Source organism: Pelmatolapia mariae, linkage group LG20 (assembly GCF_036321145.2).
Source record: "Pelmatolapia mariae isolate MD_Pm_ZW linkage group LG20, Pm_UMD_F_2, whole genome shotgun sequence".
Taxonomy (NCBI): Eukaryota; Metazoa; Chordata; class Actinopteri; order Cichliformes; family Cichlidae; genus Pelmatolapia; species Pelmatolapia mariae.
The window spans coordinates 26801589-26819983 of record NC_086244.1 but is presented as its reverse complement, the minus strand read 5'-3'; the positions used below and the strand labels follow the sequence as shown (position 1 = coordinate 26819983).

At 39.0% G+C, this 18395-nt stretch overlaps 2 protein-coding genes across 2 annotated transcripts; one reads left to right on the top strand and one right to left on the bottom strand.

Moving 5' to 3' along the window:
* Positions 1-9: 9 nt before the first annotated feature.
* Positions 10-4448, bottom strand: ribc1 (RIB43A domain with coiled-coils 1). Its single transcript, XM_063465546.1, has 7 exons — positions 4250-4448; positions 3871-4088; positions 3630-3744; positions 3227-3345; positions 2387-2623; positions 252-418; positions 10-91 (listed from the first exon to the last, which is right to left on the bottom strand). Exons 1-7 carry the CDS (start codon positions 4446-4448, stop codon positions 10-12), a joined length of 1137 nt encoding a protein of 378 aa, XP_063321616.1.
* A 580-nt stretch (positions 4449-5028) lies between these two features.
* Positions 5029-18167, top strand: smc1a (structural maintenance of chromosomes 1A). Its single transcript, XM_063463867.1, has 26 exons — positions 5029-5409; positions 6223-6411; positions 6807-6919; positions 7182-7385; positions 7949-8187; positions 8275-8533; positions 8662-8802; positions 8889-8971; positions 9087-9186; positions 9530-9637; positions 9759-9944; positions 12414-12593; positions 12695-12841; positions 13028-13165; positions 13253-13369; positions 13452-13558; positions 13660-13801; positions 13881-14026; positions 14137-14290; positions 14376-14483; positions 14654-14810; positions 14927-15081; positions 15244-15395; positions 15485-15554; positions 15666-15776; positions 17085-18167. The coding sequence occupies exons 1-26, from the start codon at positions 5301-5303 to the stop codon at positions 17163-17165; spliced, it is 3696 nt and encodes a 1231-aa protein (XP_063319937.1). The 5' UTR covers positions 5029-5300; the 3' UTR covers positions 17166-18167.
* Positions 18168-18395: the final 228 nt, after the last annotated feature.

Sequence of the window (18395 nt, the reverse complement as noted above, 5' to 3'; positions counted from 1 at the left end):
CACTGGCAGTCAGCGGGAGCTGGTGTTGAATTGATAAAAGTAGTCCTTGGTGGGTTTGTTGGTGTACAGTCTCTTATTCAGGTACTCTTGCCTGGGGCAGAAACAGAAATTTAAACACAGTAAGTAGCTTGTCCCCCAAAATGTTTATAAAATCTGAAATCTTTATTTCCATATTTTATCACCTAAGCCTAAAACACATTTGCTGATTAGTGTCTAATCAGAAAGTGTATGAATATGTGCGCAGTGCTTACTGTGCCAGCTGCTCTCGGGCCAGCTGCATGTTGTAGCGGTCCATCTGAATTCTCCGCTCTCTACTCAGCTCGGCTGCTCTCAGGTCCTCCTTCTCGGCTTCTCTGGACAGCTTCAGCAGCTTCAGGTCCCAAGCTGCTTCACGAATCTTTTCAGCATCTCGCTGTTTCTGAAGGCAGAGAGGAAATAAATCTAAAAACACACTAGACTTGTTCTCCTAAAGGCAATTCTGCTTCATTATTTAATGATTTAGGTTCCCAGACTTTCATGCTGATTTTGGGTGACTTTAACATGCCTGTAGATAACACTGAAAATGCAAAGCTTCAGAGCCAAATAATCTGCTGGAGGTCTTATGGCTTGGTAACTGGATCCACCCAAATGTTTTTTTCTGTGTTAGCATTTTATGTTTATGCTTATTCCCACCACTATTGCATCTTGAAATCAATGTTGATCATGTTAATCCAGGTCCAGGCACTAATGGAAAGTTTGGGGCCTTATTTTAGTACACTAGAAAGACTAAAAAGATACCATCATCCTGAATAAGGAGAAAACTGATATACACTGGTATATTTTTTTAATATCTCCAGCACACTAAAAGAAGACCTTTTATTACTTGTTCAAACCAACTTTCAGTGCCTGGATGCTGGTTTGAGCACCGCTGGCTTGATGGACACTAGTAGTGCTCCTGTTACATTTACTGGCTTCCAATTAGTTTTAGAATTGATTTTTAAATGTTAGTGCTTTTTTAAGGTGACGCAATGTTTGCGACCTCAATATCTATCTGACAAGCTAGTAAGCTACCTGCAGACCTCATGGATTATTTACAGAGTCTTAAGCAACACTGGTGATGTGGCTTTTATCTTTTCTGATTCGCTGCTGAAACAACCTTCTGAATCACATCAGGAGTACTCCAACAATTGCAGTGTTTAAAACAACACAAAAAGGAGGGACAAACCTAAGTTGAACACCATTTCCACTGTGGGAGAAGAGCTACAAAAACCTGGGTATTCACATCAATAATAGACTGGACTGGAAATGCAACACTGAGGCTTTCTGGGTCATTTAATGAATTCAGTAAAACACTATTGTCTGTTACTGCTAGTGCAATCTTCTTTGTAGGTTTGTTTTGGGGTAGTAGCGTCAGAGCCAGTGACGCTGGAAAGCTGAACAAGCTGATTAAAGGCTGAGTCTGTGCTGGGGACTAGCCTGAAGCCCCTAGAGGTAGTTATTAAGAGCAGGATGTTGCACAAACTGCTAAACATACTGGACAACACACGACATCCCCTTCATGACTGTTGTCAGCAGGTGACTCCCTTAACTCTGCTTTAATAATGACTGATATTAGTATTTTAATGTATTTTTTAAAGTATTTTAGTTTAGTTATTTATTTCTTTTTGTTTTATGAACTTTAATTCTACTTATTTTATTGGTTTTAAATGATCATTTATACTCATCTGTCAATAGTTTTAATTATCTTAATATATTTCTCTATTTTATGGACTGAAGGTATAGATCTCATATACATGTATATTTTTACTAGTAATATTGCACTGTTGCTTTTTTGGTTGTTTTTACTTGTGATTACAGACTTTGTAGTTTTCACATTCCCGTCTTATGGGTTTTTTTTTTCAAGTCTAGGATCATTCTCTTTGTGAGTAATCTCCTCAAAGCTGAAATCCTTTTTGAAAACAACCTGTGTAGAAAAGTTGGCACTGATGTCAAAAACTCTTTCCCTTCATCCCAAAATGGTCGCGGCAGATGGCTGCCCCTCCCTGAGCCTGGTTCTGTCTAAGGTTCAACAAGAGTTTTTCTGTCCCACTGTCACCAAGTCGCTTGATTGTTGTTGTTTATTTAACTAATATTTTAGGGTCTTTAACCTACAATATAAAGTGCTTTGATGTGACTGCTGTTGTGAATTGCTGCTGACAGAGCTGAATTAAATAAAAAATAATAAAAAACAAAACACTAATTTCACATCCACACATACAGTGCCCAAGCACAAGTACTTGCCCCGCCCAATTTCCCTGCTGGCCACCTCTGTACTCAAGGGATTGTGTGGACATGGTATTCTACATAACATATATGGAATACCGTGTGCAGCTTTGACTATATTACTGTGGAGTACAGAGTGTAATACCTGTCTCTCAAGGCATTGTTGTTCTCTCTCCTGCTGAATGCTTTTCAGCTGTTCAGGACTCATTCCTTTCCACCTGTCTGGTAGAACCTGTGGTGGCCTCCTTCCTCCCACCTGTCTCTCTGTTGCCTCTGCACACTCTGTCATCATGTCAGATGTCATTGTATGCCACATCTCTGCCAGATTTTCCTGTTCCTCTCTCTTGTGTTGCTCCTCCAGTTTCTCTGCTTGCTCTTTAGCCTGTGTGTACAGGACATGGTGAGGCTTTAACACAGATCCAGGGACAGTTAATTGATTATCCCACTGATGACTGATGATTCAGAAGCATTGCAAAACCCAGTCTCTAAAATGTGGTTACTCCTAGCATAGAACTACCAGTCAGCCATATGGCGAACGTCGTCCTGAGAGAGCCACTCAGTCAGCTGTATTTGCTTGTGCATCATGAGTGGTTATTAGTGAAACCACTAAACACTATGAAAAAGTACAGTGACCTGAAGGATTTACAATGATGCCTCCCAATGGGGGATTCAGTCGAGTGCATTCAGGCAAATGAGGGAAGAGCTAAATGGAGGCTTTTAAAAACAGACAGTAACCATGCATACATCAAAGCCGTTTAACCATCCATGTTGCCTGGTGCCAAATAATATGATTGCCGCCATCCTGCACCAAGTGTGTGTATGCATCATTTGACATTTTCAGCTTGCAATTCCCACATGACAACATCATGTCACAGCTTGCCCCTTCCCACCCCCACCCCCCTTAGATTTTGCCTTGAGCATTCACATTAGTGAGTGGTGTGTGCATATCTGTTTGTCCATCTGTGAGTGCGCACATATACTGTACCAGAGCCTGATTGTAGTTGTCGAGCGCGATGCGGGTAGCTCTCTTACACACCTCCTCGAGGGCAGCTTGCTGAGCCCCTCTCACGTCTTGTTGCACCAGCTCTTTGCTCGCAAGCATCTCTGTGACACACATGATTTGGGGATCATCTGATGTGTTTTTCACACCTGCATTAGCTGTTGTATGTGGCTCTTCAACTGCACACTTCACACTTACAGTAAAGCTCTTAGGGATAAGCATCCATCACTGTCACCTGGTAATAAGGGCTGTGCATGGGAGTGTATGATTGTTTGTGCAGGAATGCATGAAGCATGTGTGTGATGTACAGAGGTTGTAGAGTAAAGGATGTAAACTCATTAGGAATGCTAGTGAATGTGTGTACTTGTGTGTGTGTGTCTCTTTTCACCTATGTGCTTGTCTCGCATGTGCCGTTTTTCATTCTCATCCATCTGTGCTCGCAGATCTCGTTCTGTCTTTCTTATTTGTTCTCTCATCCTCAGCTCCTCTCCGACACCTTCTCCCTGTGCATAAACAAGGACAGCTGACCATAAGAGGTAACAATATTACATATTTAACCATTAGCTGGACCCCCCCTCCTCCCGGTCTTTAAAGCATACAAATCACCTGCTTTGTCAGAGCTGCCCTACCTTAAAGATTTGCATACTGGCAGGCCCTAGCTCATTCTCTGGAATGGCGATCTTGAATGCCCCCTTCAGGCCAAATTTAAGATCAGCATCACGAGAGTCCTCTGCTCGCTGATGAGTAGCCCAGTAATTGGTGAGTTCAGAATTCAAAACTCTTCGCTTCTCCTTTTCAGCATTGTTCTGCTGCACCAGTGCTTCATCTTGGTATATTCTCAACTTATCTGTAATACATTAAAAATACACCTGTGACCAACCAAAGCTCATTAATGGAGAGGGCCTGAAACAATAAGGGACTAGGGGACTTGCATTTATAGCGTCTTGCAGGAATTATGTCTGCAATTAAACTGCTTTAATTCTAACTCATCCCTGTCCTTCAGTTTACCCAAAGCTTTGTCCATTTGTTTCTCCATGTTTTGCTGGTGTTTCTTCTCCTGGACTTGTTGGTTTAGTGTATCGAGGTCGAGACCCATCACACGAAGCCGGGTGTTGAAAATGCGGGCCTTGCGTGCTGTTTCTGCAGCCCTACGCCTCTCCACAGCCTTTTCCGTGGACTCGTCTACAGGCAAATCCACTTTGAACATGTTCAAAGTTTCTAGTGACTTCCTAAAGAGACAGCATTACGACACTTATTATCGGAGCTGATAATCTTGCTTGAAAATAAATTATTAAAGAAATGATTATGCCGATTGAAATATAAAATCCTGGTGGGGTTCATCTTCAGAGCGATTTGCTCCTGTCATCACCTGATAACATCAAAAACCAAAGGCAAGGCATATTTAAAGAAGTAGACTAAATCAAATGTCTTTTCCTTAAAAATGGACATAAACCTCTGATCAACTTACCGCTGACGTTATAAATCTGTTCAGTTTCTTTCAATATCAGTGAATGAAAATCTGCTCCTGTTGTGTTTGGAGACCCTTGGTAACCATGGAAACAAGTGGACACGCATCGCTATGCTGGAAATACATAACAAGAGTGACAGGACCAGCTAAGGAAATGTATTTTTATTTTTAATAATGTGTATATTCTGTAATAAAGTAGCATTAATAACAGTAAAAAGTGATATCCAAGGTCGAGATAACAATCAAAACACGACAAACTCCAGACAACTAAATTTGGTCTCGCGAGAAACTGTGAGGTTTCGTGTCTCGCGCGCTTGTGGGTCTTCCTGTTGGATTGTAAAATGGCGCATTGTTGTCGCCGCCGTACCGAGTATATTTGATAAAGATTATATTTTTCATTTTAATTTTTAAAACGCTTGCGCAGATCATAATGTAACTTGTGCATAGAGCAGCAGTAGATTGACCAGAGGGGTTCATTCATTTCGTGCACACTGCGTCTTTGCAACAGCTTACCGGGTAAACATTGGTTGTTAGCATTAGCTAACTGCTAAGCTAATATTCACTGCAGACCAGCTAAACAAATATAACGAGATGGGTTATTTAAAACTGATAGAGATCGAAAATTTCAAGTCGTATAAAGGAAGGCAGATTATCGGACCTTTTCACAAGTTTACTGCAATCATCGGACCCAATGGATCTGGTATGTAATGACAGCTAACATAAACTCGAAGCTAATGCGAAATGCAAACTGCTAGCTGTGCCTAACGGTAAACAGAGCTCCACAGCCCCGCTCTCTTTAGATCATAACTCTCAGTCTGTGCACAGCTGAACTGTACGGAGGTTCAGCTGTTGGTAGTGTGATGTATCGTATTGTTTCATATTCATATTTGCCACTAGAGTATTTATTTAAATTTTATTTCGGTGTATTAATGGTTGTCAGTTTGTAGAATAGCGTATTTGCATTTTAATTGAAGACTGCTTAAGCACTTATGTCGTATAGGCACTTAATATATTTGTAAACATTGGGGTTGGACCTACCTTTACACTAGAGAAAGACGAAGTCTTTCAACCGTCTTTTCTCGTAATACAGTGCAATGCATCATCAAAATTATCTGGCCAACACAACGTGTAAAAACTGCATACTAATAGCCAATAAGATGCATTTTATTGCAGAACTGCTGTTTTGCACCAGACTGTACAAATAAAAAGTGAACTTTCCTATAATATTTACAGGACATGCATAGAATCCAAATGTTGTCTCCCCATTCCATAGTGTACAACTAGAATAAATCAAAAATAAAATTAAATAAAACAGAGATATAAGAATATGAGATGGGATGTAAAAATAATATTAGGTAACAAAGTATGTTTTACATAAGGGATATTAAAGCCTATATACAGTTGTTGCTGTTTATGTATAAAAGCAAGCAGCAACATGGTCTTAACATGTGTGTTTTAATATAAAAGGGTCCCAAAGTTTACTAAGATTTCAATGTCATCATAATGTTTGTAGGAAAGTCCAACCTTATGGATGCCATCAGCTTCGTGTTGGCAGAGAAGACAAGTAACCTGCGTGTGAAGACTCTGAAGGATCTAATCCATGGAGCGCCTGTAGGGAAGCCAGCTGCCAACAGAGCCTTTGTCAGTATGGTGTACCAGGAAGATAATGGAGAAGAACGTGCCTTCACAAGAGTCATTATTGGTACAAAGCTCCATTACCAACTGTCCTTTAATATATAATTAACTTTCTTTTTGAATAGTTGTCTGTGTGAATTAAGAGACACCGATCTAGTAAAATTTGAATGCTTTTCAGCTGAATAAAAGGATAGTAGTAAAGCTGCATGGATATCAGTTTTCAAAAATTGACTCATCGTCTAAGAAAACATTTTTACACATCTTTGGCATTTGGCGGGTCAAAAATATTTAAAATCTGTTACATTTATAAATTGTGAATAAAATGCACTTATTTACTATAGTATATAAAATAATGTAGTTTAATAGTATAGTATATATTTGTATATTAATATATATATAGTATATTATTTGTGTGTGTTGATGATGAGCTAATGCTTGTTTTGTTTTTGGAATATGCACCAGGTTCTTCCTCTGAGTATCGCATCAACAATAAAGTAGTGGGCCTGCCTGAATACAGTGAAGAATTGGAAAAACTTGGAATTCTGATAAAGGCTAGGAACTTCTTGGTCTTTCAGGTAAGATTTCATTCTTGTAAATGTTGTCAAGATCTTTTCAAGAGCAATTTATGCACAGGCAGTCTTTCATAGTACTCCTGTACTAATCCACTAGGTTATTTTGATTGGATAGTGCAGTAGCAAAGTTTTTAGTGTGTGTTTGTGTGTGTGTGTGTCATTGGTTTGAACGTGACTTGGCCAGTTAGACCAGAGATTAAATTAACACCAGGTAACATTATATTTGCTATTTTAAATCTCAGTTTTGTCTTTATTTCCCTTTAAGGGAGCTGTTGAGTCTATTGCCATGAAGAACCCCAAAGAGCGTACAGCGCTGTTTGAAGAGATCTCCCGTTCAGGAGAGCTGGCCCAGGAGTATGACCGGAGGAAGAAGGAGATGGTGAAAGCAGAGGAGGACACGCAGTTCAACTATCATCGCAAGAAAAACATCGCTGCAGAGCGCAAAGAGGCTAAGCAAGAGAAAGAAGAGGTTTGCCATTTTTACTGAGTCTGCATAGGACACAAAGTGTCATGATTAGTGTCTATGGTTATTTGGCATTTACTGAATTCCTCCATACAGGATTCATTGAGTAGTATAGCCTGTTTCTACTCTAACAAATTTTAGGTAATATATAATTCCAGATAATGCAAATACTTGTCATTCATATGAATGCACCAAATTTCAACAGTAAAAGACAAACTAGGAACTTTTAGCTAAGCTCAACATAAGCTTTCAGCAATGTAACAGTTTCAACTGCACATCCTGCATATAAATCTATCTCACATATATTTATATAAGAGAGAAAGTCTGGTGTTAGGTGAACAACACAAAGATGAAGTAAAGATTGTTACACTGTAATCGGCAACAAATCTGTGCATTTCTTATTTAAAATGACTCAAAAATAGCCTTGAAACAAACTTTTGAATTTTCATGATTAGTTTTTTGGGTTATCTGATGGAAAAACCTCAAATTCTCATTGGTCATGAAATGTGGAATCAGTTATATCTCTAATCATGATTTGCTCGCTTCTCTCTTTTCCTTCATTTTACCAGGCCGAGCGTTACCAGCGTCTTAAGGATGAAGTAGCCAGAGCTAGTGTACAGTTGCAGCTCTTCAAACTGTACCACAATGAGACTGAGATCGAGAGGCTGAACAAAGAGCTTGGGCAGCGGAACAAGGAGATTGATAAGGACCGTAAAAAGATGGACCATGTGGAGGAGGAGCTGAAGGACAAGAAGAAGGAGCTGGGCAGGCTGATGAGGGAGCAACAGACCATTGAGAAAGAAATTAAGTAAGTGGCATTAAATAAAATAAGTTTTGACATTTAAAGCTTAATGAAAGTCATTTGACTTACATTAAACGGTTGACTTGACTACAGGGAGAAGGACTCTGAGTTGAACCAAAAGAGGCCTCAGTACATCAAAGCCAAAGAGAATACCTCACACAAAATCAAGAAGCTTGAGGCAGCAAGAAAATCACTGCAAAATGCCCAGAAGATGTACAAGAAGCGGAAGGCAGACATGGATGAGCTGGATAAAGAGATGAGGGCAGTGGAGCTGGCTAAGCAAGAGTTTGAGGAAAGAATGGAGGAGGAGGCGCAGAGTCAAGGCCAGGATCTCACCTTGGAGGAAAATCAGGTCTGATGTGTGAAAACTACATTTTAGACATTTTATTTTGAAAAAATACCAAATTAGTTACAGGATTTTAGTAAAATTATAATGTTTCATGAAATTGAAAAATGCACACTCTGTCTCCCTTCTTCTAGGTGAAGCAGTATCATCGTCTGAAGGAGGAGGCCAGCAAACGTGCTGCCACGCTGGCACAGGAGCTGGAGAAGTTCAACCGCGACCAGAAGGCTGACCAGGACCGCCTTGACTTAGAGGAGAGAAAGAAAGTGGAGACAGAGGTAAAGGAGAGAAAAATGGAAAATGATGGAAAAGTTGTATGAGCCAGAACAAAATTGATTTGATAGAAGTTGTTGTTTCTCTTTAGGCCAAAATTAAACAGAAGATCCGTGAAATTGAGGAAAACCAGAAACGTATTGAAAAACTGGAGGATTATATTTCCACCAGCAGGTATGCTGCTCTTAATTTTGGATTGTTTTGAGCGGAGCTGTGGCAAACTTATTTTTATAGGTTTCTCTGGTTTACTGTGTGATTCACATTCTTTTTTTCCTCCTTTCCCCATCAGGCAATCACTAGATGAGCAGAAGCGTATGGAGGAAGAGCTGACTGAGGAAGTGGAGATGGCCAAAAGGAGGATCGATGAGATCAATATGGAGCTTAATCAGGTACTCAATACACAGGAAAGAAAGAAATCAGCACCAACAACAAGTTGAATCTACTCTAATTGAGTTAGTTAATTTTCACATGTGGTAACTCTGCTCCTAAAGACATCAGCCTTTTTCTATAGCTCATATTTTCCTGAACTGTACAAGACAAAGCATTATTTCTTTGTGTCAATCAGTAGACTTGATTAAATTAATGATTGCTTTGTGGGTCATTAATCCATGTTAGCACCCTAGCTTGGGTAATACTGGATTCTATAAATTTCTTACATCTGTTATGGGAAGTGAATACGTCACCTATAGTAGCACCTCTGATGAATGCCGTTATTATTGGACTGTGGTTTAGGTGATGGAGCAGCTTGGAGACGCCAGAATCGACAGGCAGGAGAACAGTCGCCAGCAACGTAAGGCCGAGATCATGGAGAGTATAAAAAGACTCTATCCTGGCTCTGTGGTAAGGCACCTTTGGCACTATACCCATGCCGGGTCTGCTTTTCTTTTCTTTTTGGTGAAAGCATTTAAACATTGAGCATAAGAGCACTAAACAAACAAAAGTTTACTGATTGTGTTTTCAGTATGGTCGTCTGATCGACCTGTGTCAGCCCACTCAGAAGAAATATCAAATCGCTGTGACTAAAGTGTTGGGTAAGAACATGGACGCCATTATTGTTGACTCAGAGAAGACTGGCAGAGACTGTATTCAGTACATAAAGGAGCAGAGAGGCGAGCCGGAGACCTTCCTTCCTCTTGATTACCTTGAAGTAAGTATATAAAAGTAATGACTCCAACTGAGAGCTTTGAACAATTCATAATAAAATTATGTCCTTGATGGGTGTACCCTGTGAGCTAAATTGTCAGTCTTGTAAAACTTGGGGAATGGAAATTGTAGAAGCACAAAACGTTGTCTGTCCATCCATACATCCATCGACTCAAACGTAGTTCACAAGGTGAACTACTTTACCTACATTATTGGTTTGAATTTGATTAAAATGTTTTTTAATTTGAGTGAAATGGTAAAACAGGATCATTTGTTGTTCTATGGAGACTTTCCAAAGAATTCTCATGGGTCACGTTTTTAGGTTTATGGGCAATGACCTGTGAATTGTGATGGGTCCTGAACTAGATAAGCTACTGCGTTGCTGGAGTTCTGATTTTAAATCTCTGCTCTGGAGAATAATATCCAGGGTTCTTACGGGTGCTTGAAATCCTTGAAATGTTTAATATTGTCTTTTCAAGGTTTGAAAAGTGCTTGAATTTCAGATGTGGTGCTTAAACGGGCTTGAAACTGTATTTCATTCACTACAAATAACTATCTGACCGAATAGTTTTCTTATCAGATAGAGAAATAAAATGAGTCTCAATGTGTAAAAGTAAAATTTCTCTGCCTGGGCTGCACATTACATACACATTAAACAACTTAAAAATTATAACTGGCTTCAAGCTCACGTTGACACCTGTGGGGCACTATCAGCCACTGAGACAACTGAGACAGATTTAAGTGTTTTAATATATGAATGTTTCATACTTTAAGGCTGCCTGTTTATTTAAGGGAGATGAACAATACATTATAATTTTACATAATTATACCACAGATGACAGATTAAATAAATATATTTTAGGTAGCTGTTTATGCATTCTTAAAGTCTTATATGTTGAATTGAACTGAGTATGTCATCTGTTCAAAGCCTCTCCCAGTCAGCGCTGTTCTCCATGCCTGTCTTACTGTACAAGATGTTATTAGAACAAACACTTTAAAGGTGACTTTAACAATAATACAGACAGCAGTGTAGTCAAACATCTCACAGTAAGTTTTATTGGGAATTAACTTTAACCTGTTAGGCCCTCAGGGGTTTCCTGAACTTGCTGCTTGAAAATGAAATGACCAAAATAAATGGAGTATTTCTCTGCAATTACAAACTCTGCGTAAACAGTCTTGGTATCAAAATAAAGCTAACACTTGTGAGATGTCATCAGAGGTGTAAATATTACTGCAGATGTTACTATGTTAAAAAGTTACTGTGACTCAAACATATAAAAATCTGATTTTTTTTTATTTCCCTCACCTAAATTTTTAAAAAAAAGTAACACCTTTGAAAATATGCTTCGGTTCACATTTAACTCCAGAAAATCATAAATCAAAATATGGATAATACCTGTGACAGTACTCATGTCTGCACTTATATTTCTGACCTTGTGTTTTAAACAATGAAACTTGATCGTCTCCCCTTTGCCCCAATTTTTCTGGGCGTGGGTGCTTAACTAGTTAAAAACAAACAAACATCTGTCTCCTATTTTTGTGTCACATAGCTAAGAAGCGTCAACCGCTGATGAGAAGACTTATTAATTTGGCCTTGCTGTGTATTATTGTGGTGTTTGGTGTAGTTTTCTTGTTTTGTGGGGTTGTTGTTTTTTTTCAAGTGGAGATGAATATCTCTAACAAGTTGATTTGTTCACATTTTCACATCTTAATTTTTAAGAGAAATGTGTTTTTTGAGTTTGTACACTATTTGCATATAAAGCAAGCATTTCCTTTTTCAGTATTTTTGTGTGGTGCATTTTTCTCTGTTCTTACACAAGGGGAACAAAGGACATTTAAGTCGACCTAAGATGATTTGTTTTAATCTTTACATGGTCTTACTTAGTTAAACGAGTGAAACATGCATTCTTTTTTTGCCAATCTAGAAATGCTTGAAAATTGACCTTGAAAGTGCTTAAAAAGTGCTTGAATTTGACCCTGAAAAATAGGTGTGAACCCTGAATATCCCTGTTGGGTGAAATTGAAGGTGATCAGCTGGATGATTATGTATCCAGATAATATTTTGTTAAAGTTTCTCAGAGTTGGTCCTCACTTAAAATATTTGGCTAACCCAATTTTCCCTGCGGACGATAATGAAAATTCCTGCAACATGTTTTAATGTCATAGAAAGAGCAAATTCATGGCAGGATGGGCAACATTGCTTTCTGCAATTTTTAAAGCCAAAATTATACTTCCGTCTTTATGGTTTTTTTTTTTTTGGGGGGGGGGGGGGGGGGGTTTAAATGTTGTCACGCCTATAAAGAATCTTTATTCACGGACAATTTGAACCTTTTTTTTCCCGCAGAGGTTCTTTATATAAAATGCGACTTAACTGTAAAATAATCCCAACCTCAGGTCATTAATGTTTTTTTTTCCTTAGTGCCATTCACACTGTAAATATTGTCTAGAAAATTTAAAATTTGTCTTTTCAAAGGTGAAACCAACTGATGAGAAACTCAGAGAACTGCGAGGAGCCAAGCTGGTGATTGATGTGATTCGCTATGAGCCTCCCCACATCAAAAAAGCTCTGCAGTACGCTTGTGGCAATGCTCTGGTCTGCGAGAATGTTGAGGATGCACGAAGAATTGCTTTTGGAGGGCCATACAGGCACAAGGTACTTAACCTAATTTAAAGATGGATGATTGGATGATTCATAGATGTGAGAATGCATAATAACTACTTCTACCTATTAACTTCTTATTCATCGGTGTCCAGACAGTAGCCCTGGACGGTACTCTGTTCCAGAAGTCTGGAGTCATCTCTGGAGGTGCCAGCGACTTGAAAGCTAAGGCCAGACGATGGGATGAGAAGGCAGTGGACAAGCTCAAAGAGAAAAAGGAGAAACTCACTGAAGAGCTCAAGGTGACTTTAATTATATGACCCACATCAGAGAGTTTGTTGGGACGACAGATTTTTAGTAAGAGTCACCATGAAGCACTTTATGCTGACTAACCTATGACTAAAATAATTGTTGTTATTTTATACTCCCTTAATTATTAAATGAACAATTCATGAATATCCACTTAATGTTAATGTTTTCCTATGCAGGAGCAAATGAAGGCCAAGAGGAAGGAGGCAGAGCTCCGTCAGGTGCAGTCTCAGGCCCACGGTCTGCAGATGAGACTGAAGTACTCACAGAGTGATCTGGAGCAGACAAAAACCCGTCACCTCTCCCTCAATATGCAGGTACGGCTCAGTAACGGCTTTCTTTCCTCTTACCGTTAGAAACAGTGACCGTTGCATTAAAATTTTTTCCGTTACTCTGTGATACAGGAGAAGTCTAAGCTAGAGAGTGAATTGGCAAACTTTGGCCCTCGCATCAATGACATCAAGAGGATCATCCAGTCCCGTGAGCGGGAAATCACTGACTTGCGAGACCGCATGAACCTGGTGAGACTGGCACAGAGTGAGCTACATTTAGAAGTCCGTTTATGAACATGTAACATTGCACAACATTGTTTCTGTTTCCCAGGTGGAGGATGAGGTGTTTGTGGAATTCTGTAAGGAGATTGGAGTGAGGAATATCAGAGAGTTTGAGGAGGAAAAAGTGAAGAGGCAGAATGAGATTGCAAAGAAGCGGTGAGTTCAGTAATCCAGTCACTTCTGATGCAGGACAGTTAGCTAATAGTGAATCTGTCTCTGGTTTTTTGAAGCATAACTTCATTTTTTTTTTGTCTTAGTCTTGAGTTTGAGACTCAAAAGACCCGCCTGGGTATCCAGTTGGACTATGAGAAGAATCAGCTGAAGGAAGACCAGGAGAAGGTCATGATGTGGGAGCAGACTGTGAAGAAGGACGAGGCTGAAATCGAGAGACTTAAAAAGGTGAAAACAAAGTTAGACGATGAGAATGTTTTGCCCTTGATTTTGACATCACTTTTAATCCCACTTGCGTGCTTTGTAGGAGGAGCACAGACACATGAAAATCATTGATGAGACAATGGCCCAGCTGCAGGACCTGAAGAACCAGCATCTCACCAAGAAATCTGAAGTCAATGATAAAAATCACGAGATGGAGGAGATCCGCAAAAAACTGGGTGGTGCAAACAAGTCAGTGACTGCAGACATATGCACTTTAGTTTTTTTTTTCTTTAATATCTTCTTAATATGATTTTATGTTTGAGTGAGTTTGTTCTACAAACAACTTTTTATTATTCCAGGGAGTTGACTCAGCTCCAGAAGGAGGTCACTGCCATTGAGACCAAACTGGAGCAGAAGCGCAGTGACCGTCACAACCTGCTGCAAGCCTGCAAAATGCAGGATATCAGGTTGCCTCTTCGTTCTGGAACAATGGATGATATCAGCCAGGGAGAGGTACATTAACAAAACCATTGTTGCTCTAACTGTATTAAGACCGAAGCAGAAAACGACAGCCGTCTTTTTGTTTTTACTGTTCAAGGGGAGTTCCCAGACAGATGAGTCCAGCAGCCAAAGGACATCCAGCAGTGTTTTGGCCAAAGAGGCTCTTATAGAAATTGACTACAGCAACCTGTCTGAAGACCTCAAGGTGGGTCCAAATAATATTATAAAAATTTTCTTTACACATTAAAATATACCAAGTAGGAAAATGAGCAATTTGCAGCAGAGGTGATATCTATAGCTAAAGTCAGATTTTGTACTTACATTTAGTAGATGCATGTAAATTAATACATTTATTCTTGTTTGATCTTCCTAAAGGATGCACTGTCAGAGGAAGAGATCAAGGCTGAGACGAACACACTGCAGCAACGTCTGAATGAGCAGCAGAGCATCCTGCAGAGAATCAGTGCACCCAACATGAAGGCTATGGAGAAGCTTGAGAGTGTCAGGGACAAATTCCAAGAGACCAGTGATGGTGAGATGGCAGTCTCATGTTAGAAGCTGGGGTGAAATGTGGAAGGGGACAGGAAGTTGAAGACCTCTTGTTAAACTTGTATCATATGCTTTTTTTGGTTTCCTTTCTTTTTTCAGAGTTTGAGGCTGCTCGGAAAAGAGCCAAGAAGGCCAAGCAAGCCTTTGAGCAGATCAAGAAGGAAAGATTTGATCGCTTTAATAACTGTTTTGAGTCTGTGTCCACCAATATCGATGAGATCTACAAGGCTCTGTCACGCAACAGTAGTGCTCAGGTATGTTTTTAGAGACTTGCCACATTACATATCATTAACTATGTCTAATGCCATGACAGGTAGCATTTATGTGTGAAATTTGGTACATGGTAAATTTTATATATATCCATTTGTGCATGTGCCCAAGTTGTGTTTACCAATCAGCGTATGTTTCTTCTTTAGGCATTTTTAGGTCCAGAAAACCCAGAGGAACCATATTTGGATGGTATCAATTATAACTGTGTGGCCCCAGGCAAGAGGTTCAGACCAATGGACAACTTGTCAGGAGGAGAGAAAACTGTTGCCGCCCTGGCTCTGCTCTTCGCTATTCACAGGTGAAACAAGGGAGATGTGCAGAGGAATTGTTAATACACGTATGACTTGACGGAAGTTGACTGTTTACATCTTTCTTGGTTCTCTGTAGCTACAAACCCGCCCCCTTCTTTGTGCTGGATGAGATTGATGCAGCTCTGGACAACACTAATATTGGCAAGGTCTGTTTAGAGAATAAATGTTGATATAATGAGCTGTTTGTTTGTTTTTAATTTAATATTTCTTGTGATTTTAGTGCATTAGCCTTAATGCTTTCTCTTTGTACCTTCAAGGTGGCCAACTACATCAAAGACCAGTCAATGGAGAACTTCCAGGCCATTGTCATTTCTCTGAAGGAGGAATTCTACACCAAGGCAGACTCTCTCATAGGTGTTTATCCAGAGGTGAGTCTTTTTTTAAAAAATTAGAGACAGATAAAATCCCCAAAGAGCAGATCAGCTTAGATCCAAATTAGTACTACCTGAAGCACCACTTAAAAAGTGCAGCTGTGTAGTTTCAGCATTGTTTTAAAACAAGAACGCTACCATAACAAAACCACAACAAAAAAGAAGCCATAATAACTGAATAAAAGTAGATAAAGATCAAGCATATGCATTGCTTTGTAATATTTAATTTAGCCCATAAAATAATGCATATTATTATGTGTCATATAAGGTTATGCTATAGATAAATCTTTATGGTTAAGAAAATGTCCCCATTTCATGTATCATTTTTTATATAAACTCTACTCTAGCACTCACAATACGCCAGTCTCACGAGACTGAGGCATGTATTGACTGCACCAGATGTCTCCTGCTGAGCATAATGGCTGTTGAATCTATTCGCAAAGCAAAGAAGGAATTTACCCAGGATTCCCCAGTATGAACTAATGTCTGCAACAGAAACTCCTAATCAAAGATTCTCTGGATACAGTTATGTATTGCTGTTCACAGTTTCTGAGTGGGTGGCTCATCTGTATCTCCAGCATGCAGGGTCATTAACCTGTTATCACCCGAGTATCACACAGGCTGCGTTTGTGATTTTGCCTTTAAAATTATAAAATAATTCTCATCTTTCAGGAACCATTTGAACTTTCTTAAAATAGTGGAGGATTTGCAGTAATGTGAAGAGCACATGGTAAAATCTGTCGGTTTAGACTGTGAATGCTTTGTGTTACCATGATACACCAAATATCCCCGTGAAGCCCATCTTCTCTTCTTTCTGAAACTGCTCGAAAAAAAACAAACAAAAAAAATAAACAGAAAACGTTCTGCTTCTCTGCAGGATATTCATTGCACATTGTACTTCCTAATATTGTATTGTGACCTGTGACGTGTTTTAAGCTAAGCAAAGTGTTGACCCAACCGACGAGATGCATTTCTGAGTATTATGCATATAAAGCTTTATGCAAAATACTAAAATATAGCCTTGAGATGGCTGAATTTTCAGTAGTCAGGCTGTTTTTAGACGTTAAACTTCTGAACCTGGAGCTGAGACAGCAATAGAATGGAGTTCATTAGATTCATATAACACTTTATATTCTTCATATACAGACATGCAATAACATTCTCATCATAAATTACATGCAGTGTATCTAAGAATTAAAAGATCCTGTTTGATATTTGGCCAATAAAACCTAAGCATCTTGAGCTGTGAAGTCAGTGCTGATTCGGAAACAATGAACTAATTTTATTTTTTTCTTCCAACAACAGCAAGGAGACTGCGTCATAAGCAAAGTGCTAACCTTTGACCTCTCGCAATATCCTGATGCCAACCCAAATCCAAATGAGTAAGACTAGCTCTCCCAGCACTGGTATTTTGTGAAGTTGGATGTTTCCATGGTTACTTTTTCTGGATTGCTCATTGTAACCTTGTAGTCACAGATGATGTATCCATTAGGTCTCACATGTTATTTCTTTAAAAAAAAAAAACATTAGAGTAGTGACTTATTGAGCTTCAGTTGTTTTTTTTTTTCTTTATAGACCGTAATGACCAGGATGTATGTACATTTATAAAAACCAGTCCTTTATCAGTTTTCCAATATAATTGTGTGGGGTGCTTTTTAAGAAGCTGTAGAATTTGTATCATGTGGTTAAGTGTCTCGAACATCCCTAAAGCCTTTTATACTGTTCATGGCCGTATTTCCAGCTGTGTGCTTTAAAGCTCTTGCCTGTTTCCTCTTCTCTGTACTTAACTGCAATTTCATATGTGCGCCTATGTTTGTTTGTTTTTTAAAGCTTAATGAGGAATCTGTTGTTACAGTATGATGGATACATTCCCATGTGCAAAAGCTAAATAAAACCTGCAGTTAGCAGCAGCAGCAGCTGGCAGAGCTGTTATGAGATCATGGAACTGAGGCTATTACTGCTCTGCTACTTAGAAATTTTTTTTTATTCCCTGAGTAATATTCTGAATCAACTTTGGTAGGCAGAACTCAGCATGAGTTCATGCTGAAACTGTTCGGCCTGTTTTATCGATTGCTTTGCTTCAATAAATTTTGAATTATTTAAACTCGTTTATCTTGTTTACTTCATAATACATTCTTGCAACTCATGTGCTGTTTTGTAATTTCATGGGGCTGTTTTTAAAGTAGCTTTCATATGAATATGTTTGAACCGATCCACAGTGCAGCATTTATTTTGCTGCACTAGTTTATATTCCGTAAGGGGGAATAGGGCTTTGGTAGGCGAGGCTATTTATAGTCCTTGTTTTCACACAAACGTCTACAGAGGCACCAATGAAAGCGTGCACTTTGCTTCTCAATAAAGCCTGTCTGCATTAACTCGTTGCACAAGTATATTTCTCTCATTAGTTTTGATTATTTGAACACTTATCATTTTGTTGTCAGACATCAGTCATTAAATAAAACCTCGAGAAGTACATTTTTTTGGATGATTTATTTATTTTTTGCCAATGGTGAACATACCAAAGTAAAACCAACCCTTAGTGGCACAGAACTTTAGAATTATGATGGGAGGATAACTCAAACTACTAGTATCTCCATAATTTTAAAAAATAAGTAT

What these genes read in the sequence shown, in the direction of transcription:
- ribc1 (XM_063465546.1), bottom strand. Translation starts at nt 4,448, where the DNA reads ATGTTCAAAGTGGATTTGCCTGTAGACGAGTCCACGGAAAAGGCTGTG. An exon ending in ACAACTACAATCAGGCTCTG is followed by an intron (nt 2,624 to 3,226) that starts GTACAGTATATG and finishes CTGTACACACAG; the next exon opens with GCTAAAGAGCAAGCAGAGAA. An exon ending in GCCCGAGAGCAGCTGGCACA is followed by an intron (nt 92 to 251) that starts GTAAGCACTGCG and finishes TTTCTGCCCCAG; the next exon opens with GCAAGAGTACCTGAATAAGA.
- smc1a (XM_063463867.1), top strand. Translation starts at nt 5,301, where the DNA reads ATGGGTTATTTAAAACTGATAGAGATCGAAAATTTCAAGTCGTATAAA. An exon ending in ACCATTGAGAAAGAAATTAA is followed by an intron (nt 8,188 to 8,274) that starts GTAAGTGGCATT and finishes ACTTGACTACAG; the next exon opens with GGAGAAGGACTCTGAGTTGA. An exon ending in ACAACACTAATATTGGCAAG is followed by an intron (nt 15,555 to 15,665) that starts GTCTGTTTAGAG and finishes TGTACCTTCAAG; the next exon opens with GTGGCCAACTACATCAAAGA.